The sequence below is a fragment of the Aythya fuligula genome, chromosome Z, assembly GCF_009819795.1.
Source record: "Aythya fuligula isolate bAytFul2 chromosome Z, bAytFul2.pri, whole genome shotgun sequence".
In the NCBI taxonomy this organism is placed as follows: domain Eukaryota; kingdom Metazoa; phylum Chordata; class Aves; order Anseriformes; family Anatidae; genus Aythya; species Aythya fuligula.
In genome coordinates this window covers 65,805,011-65,817,317 of record NC_045593.1, presented here as the reverse complement: position 1 = coordinate 65,817,317, position 12,307 = coordinate 65,805,011, and the positions used below count along the sequence as shown (strand labels likewise).

The window sequence follows — 12,307 nt, the reverse complement described above, 5'->3', positions numbered from 1 at the left end:
GGAACTGGCCAGCATTCATGTGGCCATGAGGGGAACCAACTCAGGAAACTGATCTGGCTGAAGACTAACCTTGGTTTGTTTTTTGGTAAGGTTAGGATATTTTTTGTGGATGTGTATTTGTGTAAAACTGTCATGGAACTGAACGACTGAGCCCTGATCTTTATATGTCGCTGTGTATATGTTATTCTTGCTGCCTTTCTCTCCCTGCTTACATATATTTTTATAATGCAAATACGTGAAGCTATAATAAGTCTAATACTGACTACTTCCAGATATTTTGACATGTATAAAATATATACTGTAATATAGTGACTTTTTAAAAAAAAAAAAGTAAACTTGGCAATTACTAACTTTTCCTAAGAATCTCAAAAATCATTAGATATTTCAAGTGACATTCCAGATAGTGGAGAGAAATATTTGTAATGAAGTTCCAGAAACATTTTTTCACTGAAATCATTCACTCAAAAGATTATATACTATTGTTAGTTTTGGCTAATAAGTGATCTAGCTGCAGGTGTTTTGAATTTGAAAGCTCTCTGTTGCCAAATAGCACCAAAAATTAACGTCTAGAATACTAGGTTGCCATGGTAATTTCTTGGTTAGCAGACTGCCAAGTAACAAAAATGAAACCAATACTTTTGGTGTGCCCTCTGCTAGGAAAGGAAGGATTGGTGAAAACTGAAACATTACTTAGTTCCATGTTTTTCTTGCTATGTATTTAAGTAGTCAATGTCTCTTCAGTACTTTCTTTCCTTTTTTTTTTTTTTTTTTTTTGTCTTTTAAACTGGATTTCTTGTGGAATTTGTTTGCACATAACTTAAGCAATATTTGCAAATGTTTTTGGTGCATTTCTGGTGAATTTTTCCCTTTGTATATAAGCAAGGCTACTTAAACTTTAGGGGGTTCAGGAAAAAATGTGAAATACCATCAACAAGCTGTTGTTTGCCTTTGGGTACATTTAAACATCTTTTTTCTATTTGCCTTGAGCCATTCTGCTGTTAATGGAACAGAATCTTATTGCAGTATGCTGGGATTCTTTTCTCATGACAGGGCTCCTCTAAGGCTGAAATACAGCTAGTGGCTGTTTCATTTATAACAGTTTGTTCATTAGACCCAGCTTTTGCAGTTACGTTAGAATTTGTTGGTAGTGATATGATTGGGTGTATTTAAAATAGGCTCTTTTCTGAGATGCAATTTACAAGGTAGTTTCTTGAATTTTTGTTGTCATCCTACTCTTATATTATGCTTGAACTTTGTGTCAAATAGAACCTGTTGGCCTCAAGTACAGAAGCAAACTCAGAACTACCCTCTTTTTCTTCATGTAATATCAAAGGATTCGTGGCTGATACCATGAGAGCATTTCCAGTGCATGCATCTGGTTTTGTTGCAGCTTTTCTTAGGGAAAGACATGAGAGACCTTATGTCTCTCATGGACTCAACTGGACTCAAGCATTTCTATGTAAAATTACAGAGCATTGCTTTGGAGTATCTTCAAACTGTAAATGAAAGTTTCTTCAGTTGTGTCTGGACCCTGAATACAGTCTTCATACAGTAGGGACCTCACTGTGCCAGGGGAGAGGAGGAAGGTCTTGGTTCATCGATTGCATGTTTGTGTAATTGTATGGATATTTCAGAACACTGTAACCCCTCTTGGTGAGTTTATTTCACTTAATTAGGTTCAATGCAGAGGCCTTCAATGATGAGAACAGATAGATTTGTACTTGTACAGGAACTCGAACTAGACTGTGAGCTGGCATAAAGCAGAAGTGGATGAAGAAACTCCCATCTGTTGTCCAGTGCTGTTTTTAAGGGTTTAATACTTTAAGTGCATTATTGGGTCATGATCAAGATGTTCAGCACCCTATGGGCTGAATCCTAAGGAGAACGGTTGTGTGTGCTTCAAACTGTTCAGAGGGAAAAGACGTGACCATCAGTTTCTTGGCTTCCATGAATTTTGGATAACTGGGGTCAGCTGCATAAGTAAGCTTGTATTAACTTTAAGTTAAGAAGAATTTAAGATGTTCTAGGTCTTTCAGGTATATTCATTTATGGAACTAGTTTTTGCACATGATAATATGAAAGAAAAACTTTCATGTTATAAAGAAAAATTTCATGTTATAAATCTATACAGATCTTCTAATTGTCAGTCTTTTAGAGTATATTATATTAAACAAGTTTTAGGCATAAAAATGTTGCTTTTCTTTTTTTGCTCTTAATCCATTGGATTATAATTAGTTGAAGATTTTGTGGTGTGTTTTTTTTTGAGGCATAGTTGATGCTATAGTTCAGAATAGACACGTACCTTTCTTGATACATCTACAAATCTTTAGTCACACTTTCCTCTATTTTTTCTAATTGGCTGAACACTAGTTTAGTTTGGAGGCAAGTTGCCTGTACAGACCTCAAAACAAGTTTCAGAATTGGCCAAGCATAACATTTTATTCTCATGTAGTGTTTCGCTGAGAACTTTGCTGCTGTTGTCTTAGAAATGTGAACACAAATACCTTTGACTAGTCATGTAAATTTGAATGTGAAGTGTGCCTGTACTGTCATATGGTCCCCGTTGCTTTATGTGGTTTTGTTGCCATCACAGATCTGAGGACCTTTTTTGTCGTGATTCAGGATTTGGAACCGAAAACAAGCTTTTATTTTTGGTTCTTTACAAATTCACTAGGTTTCTCTTCAGGAAGCATGAACATTTTCATAAGAGTTCTTTTGCAACAATTAATTTGTATGGGAGACTCTTATAATAGATTTCTTTACTATTGCAGATATTTTTTATTCTATACAATATCTATGCTCTGTTAATTTAAAAGGGCATAATGTATGTGATCAAAAACAACTTCCAGTAACTCCAGCACTGATTCCGGCACTAATTTAGACCTGTCAAGTCCTTTGTTAGTTGAAATTAAGTAACTTGGCAACTATGGCTGAAATATCACTATTCAAACCAGATGAATTTCTTGCAGAAGATACCAGGAGGAAACTTGGAGATCAAAGATGTGCTTAAACAGTCTTCTGTGAGTTTCTATTCTCCCTCTGTTCCCCCTGCTTGGACATAGTCAGTTGTGAAACTGCTGAGGACTGGGGAAGGTTTTGTAGGGCTACCATGTGAGAGGGAAAAGCTCTGAAGGTGGTTTTCACCTGTCAAAGGCAGGAGCAGCCTGCAATAAGAAGTCAGTGGCTGAAGCTGTTAATTTCTCTTTTTCTTAGCTCTAAATGCTGGGTTAAATATAGTTCTTATGATGTCTTTAAATGGAGACTTGTTAGACTCCATATTTCCTGGGGATCATCCTCTTTTGATTTGGCAGACAGCCTCTTCACAGAATAACAGAAACATCTAGGTTGGAAGAGACCTCCAAGATCACAGAGTACAACCTCTGACCTAACAAGCCAACTATATACGTCTGAGCAAATTGGGGATTTCTTTTTCTTGCCAGATACTGAATCACAGGATGGTTTGAGGGACCTTAAAGACCATCCAGTTCCAAATACCCAGCAATGGACAAGGACATCTTCAACTAGATCAGACTTCCCAAAGCCTGTCTAACTTGGCCTTGAACATCTCCAGGGATGAGGCAGCCACAGCTTCTCTGGGCAACCTGGTCCAGTGCCTCACCACCCTGATGGTGAAGAATTTCTTCCTTATATCTAATCTAAATCTGCTCTAACAGGTCTCTTTTACAGGGAGGGCCCCACAGCTGGGTGCTACAGGTAGGGTCTCATGAGAGTGGAGTAGTTGGGTTCAATCCCCTCCCTTGACCTGCTGACCACACTCTTGATGCACCCCAGAATACGATCACCTTCTGGCCAACACTTCTGCAAGTGTTCACTGCTGGCTCATGTCAAGCTTCCCATCCACCAGTACCCCCAAGTCCTTTTCTCCAGAGCAGCTCTCCATCTTCATCTCCCAGCCTACGTTAATTTGGGGATTGTTCTGGTACAGGTGCAGCACTTGGTGCTGTTGAGCTTCATGAGGTTCATATGGGCCTCCTTCCCAAGCCATCCCGTCTGGATGGCATCTCTTCCTTCTGTTGTATCAGCTACACCACTCAGCTTAGTGTCATCCACAAACATTGACTCCATCAGAGATGGTGACTAGGTAGGTCAGGCATGATTTGCCCTTTATGAAGCTGTGCTGGCTGTCTTGAGTCACCTCCCTGCCTTCCGTATGCGCTGACAAAGCTGCCAGGAGGATCCGTGATCTCTTCCCTGTCACTGCCATTACTAGCAGTGAGTCCTGGGAGCTCCTGCCTCTGTGGTCAGTATCGCTTTAACGTGGGTTGTGCTGAAATCAGTAACTCCTGTTATAATCCTTCTCAATAACTTGCACTCCTTGGGCAAAGGTAAACCACAGGAGAGGATTTCTACAGTTCTTGTCTGGCCAGTAATTTCCTGGTGATCTTATGTCTCGTCCTGTCTTGAAACAGGAGACACTACTTTGCGTATGACTCAAAAGGGCTTGTGTGAAGCTGGCTGGTGTGCATTGTATTTTGAGGAATGCTTGCTGTAGACTTCAAGCTGTTGGGACTATGGAGCTTTCTTTACGTGTAGAATAGCTGCAACCTTTGACGTTTTTATTTGTTTGTTTGTCTTTTTGTATTTTATCTTCATTTAGGATCTGTAGTAATACAAATTGGGATCTGTAGTAGTAGAAATACCTATTTTACTTAAGGTATCTGTGCAAGGCATAGTGTATAATGGATGTAATTTTTAGTGCAGCTCCTACACTACCATTGTAGCTTTTGAAACATGCTAATGTTCTTTCAGGCTAGTATGTTGTCCTGGTTTTGACTGGGATAGAATTAATTTTCTTCCTACTCGCTGGTATGGTTCCGTGTTTAGGATTGAGGACGAGAATGCTGGTAACACACTGATGCTTCAGTTGTTGCAGAGCAGTGCTTGCACAGAGCCAAAGACCTTCATTTCAGCTTCTGGTGCTGCCCTGGCAGCAAGAAGTACACCAGGAGCTGGGAGGGGGCACAGCCAGGACAGCTGGCCCAGGACAGCCAAAGGAATGTCCATGTGGCATCGTGGTCAGCAATAAAAGCTGGGGAAAAGAAGGAGGAAGGGAGGGATATTGTGAGTGATGGTGTTTGTCTGCCCAATATAATGGTGGGCATGATTGTGGTGGTTTTACACAGCTGGGCAGCCGAGCTCCACCACAACCACTCTCTCACTCCCCCTCCTCAAAGGAACAGGGAAGAAATATGATGGAAAGGGCTCAAGGGTTGAGATAAGGGCAGAGAGATAACATTTATCGTCACAGGGAAAACACTTAGCGTAGGGAGATATATGTAATCCAGGTTTCACTACCTGTTATTAGCAGTGAGAAACAAAACAAACAAACAAAACACCTCCTCCCCCTGAGTAGCTCAGGAAAACGGGGAAAGGGGGCTGTGGTCCGTCCCTGGCACTTAGTCTCTGCTGCTCCCTCACGGTCCCTCCCTGCCCCTGCTCCCCGTGGGGTCCCTCCCAGGGATGCCGTCCTTCCCAAACTTTCCCAAACTGAGCCTGCGGGGGCTGTCCACAGGAGTGGCTTAACACCTGCCTGCCGATGGGAAGCCACAAATGAATTCCTTGCTTTGTTTCACTTGTGCATGCAGCTGTTGCTGGACCTAGTGAGCTGTCTTTATCCCAACCCCTGGGTTCTCACACTTTCACATTTCTGATTCTCTCCCACGTCTCACCTGTGAGAGTGAGCAAGCAGCTGAGTGTTGCTCATCTGAACGCTGAGTTAAACCACAGCATACATTTCACTGCCTTCGTTGTTGTTAAAAGTGAACACCTTTCCACTGTGATTTCTTTTAGATTTAAAAATTTATAAATTATTCCTAATACATGTATGGAAGGTCAATTTGTCCTGGTAAAAGTGACTAGTTCTTACTTAGTATTTAACAATTCTTCTTAGATAGAAGCAATTGCTTCTTAGATAATGTTTTTCTAAAGAATAAAAAAATGCCTTCCAAAATGGAAAGCATCCCACGTCCTTTATTGCAAAAAATCCTTGAAGTGGTTATTTCCACTTACAACGGCATGCTTCCTGAATTTCTAGGAATCCTAAAATGTGTTGCTATTGATAGAAGAAGCTGTTTGCTTGGGGTTTTGACTGAGGCTATAATTATTCTTTTGAGTTTACTTTCACATCTAAGTATGTTTAAAAATCCTTGTCACCGTGCACTGAAGCATTGGTAAGTCTAACCCTGTTTATAGTGCAGCCTTTACAAGTTGCATTGCAAAGACTCCTGTATTGTTGTCTTATCTTTTATATAAAAGAATATCTTACCTATTGTGAATAAATGTTTATTACTATTTTGAAAAAAATCACGTCTGTTTTTTGTTTTTGTTACGGTTTTGTTTACCTCAAGGGAAAGTTGTCTGTCTCACTTTTTAACATGAGAGGCTATCAGTCCTAGGAGCCACACTGGTGGTCTAAGACCCATTGTTTGAGGCACACTCTAAAGCAAAGACTTTTTGATTTCTGTCCCAAAGAGCAGACTGCTTTCTTGAGAACTTTATGAGTACTTCCAAGAACAGAGTTGATGCATGCTGTCCCGTGTGAAAGAAGTGACTGTGGATTACATAAATTGATATGCCTAGTCTGCCAAGGAGTGAATACCTTCCCTCATTCCTGCTGTCATATGTCTACAGAGCTTTCATTGGCTGGCATCTGGAGAGGCTGGGTCTTGGCTCACTTAAGCCCCAGAAACATGCTGTGTCTGCATTAATATTTCTGTAAAAAAAATACATTACAAAATATTTTGGAGAGAAAGTTAAATATAGTTAGTATTCGGATATGCAGTAACTACCATGTTAAGTTATTGTATGAATTCTTTGAATTCAAATGTGTTTGTAGCTTGGAGATGCTTTTAATAGTCATTAAACAAAAGAAAAACATCTTCCTTTGAAGCATGCATACCCAGTTTTCATCTTTTTGAATGTATTTAGTATTTAAGACGTATTCAACCAGAAGGTTCATTTTGTTTCCTCCATTTACAAGATGATGTATTACAGTGAACTGTTGCTCTATTTAAAAAAAAAAAAAAAAGTGATAATTCCCCTTGATATCATATAAAGAGATATGTTTACATGCCAAGATGGCAAATGGTAATCTTAAGCATTTTTTCCTTAGTGCGTGGAAACTTAAACAGTGTAGTTATTTAGCATAGACTTGGCTTGGTGCTTGTGGCTTTTACTATTCACTGATGTATAAGTGCTCTGTAGGCCTTTGGATTTTTTTCACCTGGGTAAAGTACTGACTTCTGATACTCAGATTTTAGAACAGGACACCGATCTTAAATGTCAGTCATTCTTGGCCCAAAAACCTTCTTACCCTTTTCACAGAATTCTTAGGATTAGAAGGGACCATCTAGCTCCAAACCTCTGGCTGTGGACAAGGACATCTTCCAGTAGATCAGGCTGCCCAAAGCCCCATCCAGCCTGGCCTTGGACATTCCCACAGGGGAGGCATCCGCAGCTTCACTGGGCAGCCTGTTCCAGAGCCTCACCACCAAGAAGTGAAGAGTTTCTTCCTTATATCTAATCTAAATCTACTCTCTTTTAGTTTAAAACCATTACTCCTTGTCCTATCACTACATTACCTAGTAATGAGTCTCTTCCCGTCTTTCTTATAGGTTGCCTTTAGGTGTTAGAAGGTAGCCATAAGGCCTCCACTGAAAACTTCTTTTCTCTAGGCTAAAGTCTCTCAGCCTGTCTTGGAGAGGTGCTCCAGCTCCCTGATCGTTTTTTCAGGGCTCCCTTTGAATCTTCTTTAACTTATCCATGTCTCTCTTATGGTGGGGACCCCAGAACTGGATCTCTGTAACTTAGAGACGAGGATGTTGTGGGGAACTGTTACCAAAGGCTTTACACGAGTCCAGGTTGCTTTCCCTTGTTCAATGATGCTGTTGCTCTGTCCTAGAAGACCACAATTTAGGCATGATTTGCCCTTCATGAAGTCATCTTGCCTGTCCCCAAACAACACCTTTTCACTTTTCTTTGTGCAAGTGTGAATAACTACCCCAGAAGAGTTTCCCTCCACTCCTTTTAGCAGAAGCACTACTGAATGTGTTTCTTCTTAGAGGTGACAGTGCTGGGACCTGTATTCAAAGGTCCTCTCCCTATAAATTGTTTTATTCTAACAGATTCAGCCTTCAGTAGAGCTACTGCTGAGCACAGTTAGGACTTAAATGCTTGCTTGTGCAGGTAACTTAGCTACAAAGATAATTAAGTGTTCAGAATATGCATTTAAAAAAATAATAATCTTCTCAATTTGTGGTCCTGAACTTCACATCATAGTTTATTACTATATTTTCCTACAGGGACTTTGAAAATTTTTGTTTGCTTTTGGTCTAGCTTGATGCAGGTTTGTAATGCCAATATTCTTGGTGGAACTGGTTTGATGGCAACTGTTAGGTATTTGGGCAGCACACAGTCAGTCTGATGTTGCCTCTGAGAAATTGGAAGTAAAGTATTTCCTCAAGAAAGGGCTGCCAACTTCATAGAGTGGCTTGGATCGTAAAGGGGTTAAAGACCATCCAGTTCCAACCCTCCTGCCTTGGTCAGGGTGGCCAGGGCCTAGTCCAGGGACAAGCCATCCACAGCTTCTCTGGGCAACATCTTCCAGTGCCTCACCACCCTCTGAGTGAATTTCCTTCTAACATCCAGTCTAAATCTCCCTTTTTTCAGTTTAAAGCCATCACTCCATGTCCTGTCATTGGCTGCTAAAGGAAAAAGTCACTCTGTCTTTTTCATAAGCCCCCTTTAAGTACTGAAAAGCTGCAATAAGATCATCCCAGAGCCTTCTCCTCTCCAGACTGAATATCCTGAGCTCTCCCAGCTTTTCTTCACAGGAGAGGTGCTCCAGCCCTCTGATCATCTTTGTAGCTCTCCTCTGGACCTTCTCCAACAAGTCCACATGCTTCTTGTGCTGGGGCTCCAGACCTGGATGCAGCACTTCAGGTGGGCCCTTATGAGGGCAAAAGAGGGGGGACAGTCCCCTCCCTCACCTTCTGTTGATGCAGCCCAGGATCCAGTTGGCCTTCTGGGCTGCAAGCACACCCTGCTGGCTCATGTTGAGCTTTTTATCCACCAGAGCCCCCAAATCCTTCTCTGCAGGGCTGATCTCAATGAGTTCTTCTCCCAGTCCATGCTCATGTCTGGGATTGCCCCAACCCTGGTGCAGCACCTTGCACTTGGACTTGTTGAACCTCATTAGGTTCACATGAGCCTGTTTGTCCAGGTCCGTTTGGATGGCATCCCTTTCTTCTGTTGTATTGACTGCACCACTCAGCTTGGTGTCATCTGCAAACTTGCTGAGGGTGCACTCAATCTGAGTTGTAGTAAAGATGTTGTAAGATAACAGTAAGGTAAGATAACAGTACAGGTCCCAGCACTTGTCACCAGCTTCACACTAGACAAAGAGCCAGAGACTGCAGCCCTCTGGATGCAGCCATCCAGCCAATTCCTTGTCCACTGAATGGTCCACCCTTCAAATCTCTCAGATTTGGAGATGAGGATGTCATTTGGGACTGTGTGCATGGCTTTGCAGAATTTCAAGTAGATGCCATTGGTTGATCATCCCCTGTTAACTGAGGCAGTCAGTCTATCATAGAAGGCCACCAGAGTGGTCAGGCACGACTTGTCCTTGGTGAAGCCGTGCTGGCTGTGTCAGATCACCTCCTTGTCTTGCACGTGCCTTGTCATTGTTTCCAGGAGGGCCTGTTCCATGGTCTTCCCAGCCACAGAGTTGATGCTTACCGGTCCACAATTCCCCACATCCTCCTTTCTACCCTTATTTAAAAATTTCTTTTGAACCATACTGCTTGAATTTAAGACAAATTTAGCTTTTTGTCAGGAACAATGTATTTTTAATGCTTTAATATTTCATATTTTGTAAATCTAAATATGAAATCTTTTTCATATTTAGATAGTGATTCAGATATATCAAAAGTTGGGTTTTTTTTCAGCCTTGAGAAGAGAAGACTGAGAGGGGATCTCATCAATGTGTATAAATACCTGAGGTGTGGGAGACGGAGGGATTTGGCCAACCTCTTTTCAGTGGTTTGTGGGGACAGGACAAGGGGCAATGGCCACAAAATGGATCACAGGAAGTTCTGCACCAACATGTGAAAGAACTTCTTCACGGTGAGGGTGATGGAGCACTGGGACAGGCTGCCCAGGGAGGTTGTGGGGTCTCCTCTAAAGATATTCAAGGCCTGTCTGGATGCTTTCCTGGGCAACCTGCTCAAGGGAACTTGCTTTGGCAGGAGGGTTGGACCTGATGATCTCTTGAGGTCCCTTCCAACCCCTACAATTCTGTGATTCTGTGACTTAAAAAAGCACTTTCATAAGTCAGTATCAAGTCCCTGTCTCTTCAAAATGTTCATCATTGTGAAGGCAACATCTCAGCCTAAGGTTTCCCATGATGGAACTTTACAGCAAAAGATTCTAGAGATTTTTCTGTTTGTACCACCTTTTACTAATAGTTTCAATTCTGCACCTCTTAGTGTGAGAGAAGCAAGACCAGAACATCTCTATCATTTTTCTTTAATACTTTCTATTTTGAAATACATTTTGGGAAGTAGGCAGTGTAAAGTTGAAAATGAGTGTAGCAAGTTGAAAATCACCTTGATTTTATTTTCAACAGGTTCATATAATCAATTTTTCAACAATTCGAATACATAAAAAGATTTTTGCATCACAAAATCTGTTCTATAATAGATAATGTTTAGCTTGGGAGTCTTTCCTTATATCTTTCAAAATGTTTCATAACAAAATGCTTTTACATAATATTTAACAATGGAAAAGTACTGGTGCTGTTTCACCAGGACAAAAATAAAGTGAAGGTAAAAGGTGAGTCTTTACAAATATGTAGCTCAGTCTAGCTCAAAGAATAATATTAAAGTATGGCTAGTTAGGAATGTCTTGTCTTCTGTTGAGACCTCAGACACATTTTTAGACTGCTGGTTGTTCTTCCTCTGTTTATGGAAGCAGTTTGATTTTTAAATGAAATCTGAATTCACTTGAACTTGGGTTTGGGTAGCAAGGGAATGCACTCTGTTTTCAAGAATGTTTTTTTGTTGAACTAATTTCTAAAATTTAAATCAGTGCAATGAATGTATTGTATATGGAAATTGATCAAGGAACACAATCTTTATAATGTCTTCCATCTTTCTGACAGGTTGTGAAGATGAGAAAAGATGTGAAGAAAGTCCGAGTCCTGACTATTCGCAGACTAACCAGACACATTGGGAAGCTGAAGTTGAAAAAGTCAGTTTTAAATATCAGTGTTCTTGTTTGTGTATTTATAAATGAGTCAGTATCTGAAATGTCTTCCAAAATAACAGGGAGAAACATTTATTACATAGAAAACTGAAGGCACTCTGATGTATATATTTTATTAGTCTTATTTTTTCTTTATTTTAGATAGAATCAAAATACCAACTAAAAAGTAGTTTTGTAAAGTAGAATAGGGGTAAAATTTATTAAACATATTTAGCATATTTGAAGTTAATCCCAACACAACTTTTTATGGTGCTTTTGAAAGCATCAAACCTGATCTTTGAGGTTATTCTACTATTGCACGTAAGTTGTCCAATATTTTCTCACTGCAGTTGTCTGCAATATTTTATATTAAGAAATATTTAGTAAGTATTGTTATATAAATAATACTTATTTTGTAATAGTTTATATTAATTAAGTTAATTAAAACAATATTTGTAGATTGGCCCAAAGTGACTGGTGATGTTTTTCACTGGAGACAACATAAGATAACTCTGTTACTGTGTTCAAAGTGTAAATTGAACATACTGTGTTCCCACAAACCTAGCAAATCGTGAAAAATAAGAAACAGGCCCACCCAATGAATGTTTATATTTAAGTACTACAGATCTTAAAATGTAATCATATTTGAGATAACAGTGTCTCCTACTTATTACTGTTTGGAATTGTAATTACCATGTATTTACCTAGTAAATAACATTTGTCTTTCTGATTATTTTGCTAAATTTTGTGTGTTTTCCTCTGTTCTGAACAGTAGGAGCATTATATTATGTTCAACTCTGCTAAAATTTTTATTTAACAGCAAGGGAATGTGAATTGTGCTCATTCTTGTGATATTTTTAGTTTGCTACTTAGTATCACCATATTGGAAGAAAAAAGTGAAGAGAAGTCAGATTTTTTTAATAAAGACAGACTTCATTTACAGGGGTTCAGAAGACCTCAAATTAAAGAACCAAAAACGAGTTGAGAGATTAATAGAAGAAATCCATGCTATGAAGGTAATACCATATTTAGATATTTAAAT

At 39.8% G+C, this 12,307-nt stretch overlaps 1 protein-coding gene across 2 annotated transcripts in view; it reads left to right on the top strand.

Annotated features, from left to right (window-relative positions):
• Window positions 1–12,307, top strand: part of SRFBP1 (serum response factor binding protein 1) — a 76,360-nt gene that overhangs the window by 15,698 nt on the left and 48,355 nt on the right. For both annotated transcript variants that reach the window (XM_032206532.1, XM_032206531.1), the window contains exons 2-3: window positions 11,183–11,271; window positions 12,209–12,281. In XM_032206532.1, coding sequence (XP_032062423.1) covers window positions 11,183–11,271; window positions 12,209–12,281 — 162 coding nt within the window. The remainder of the gene's footprint in view (window positions 1–11,182; window positions 11,272–12,208; window positions 12,282–12,307) is intronic.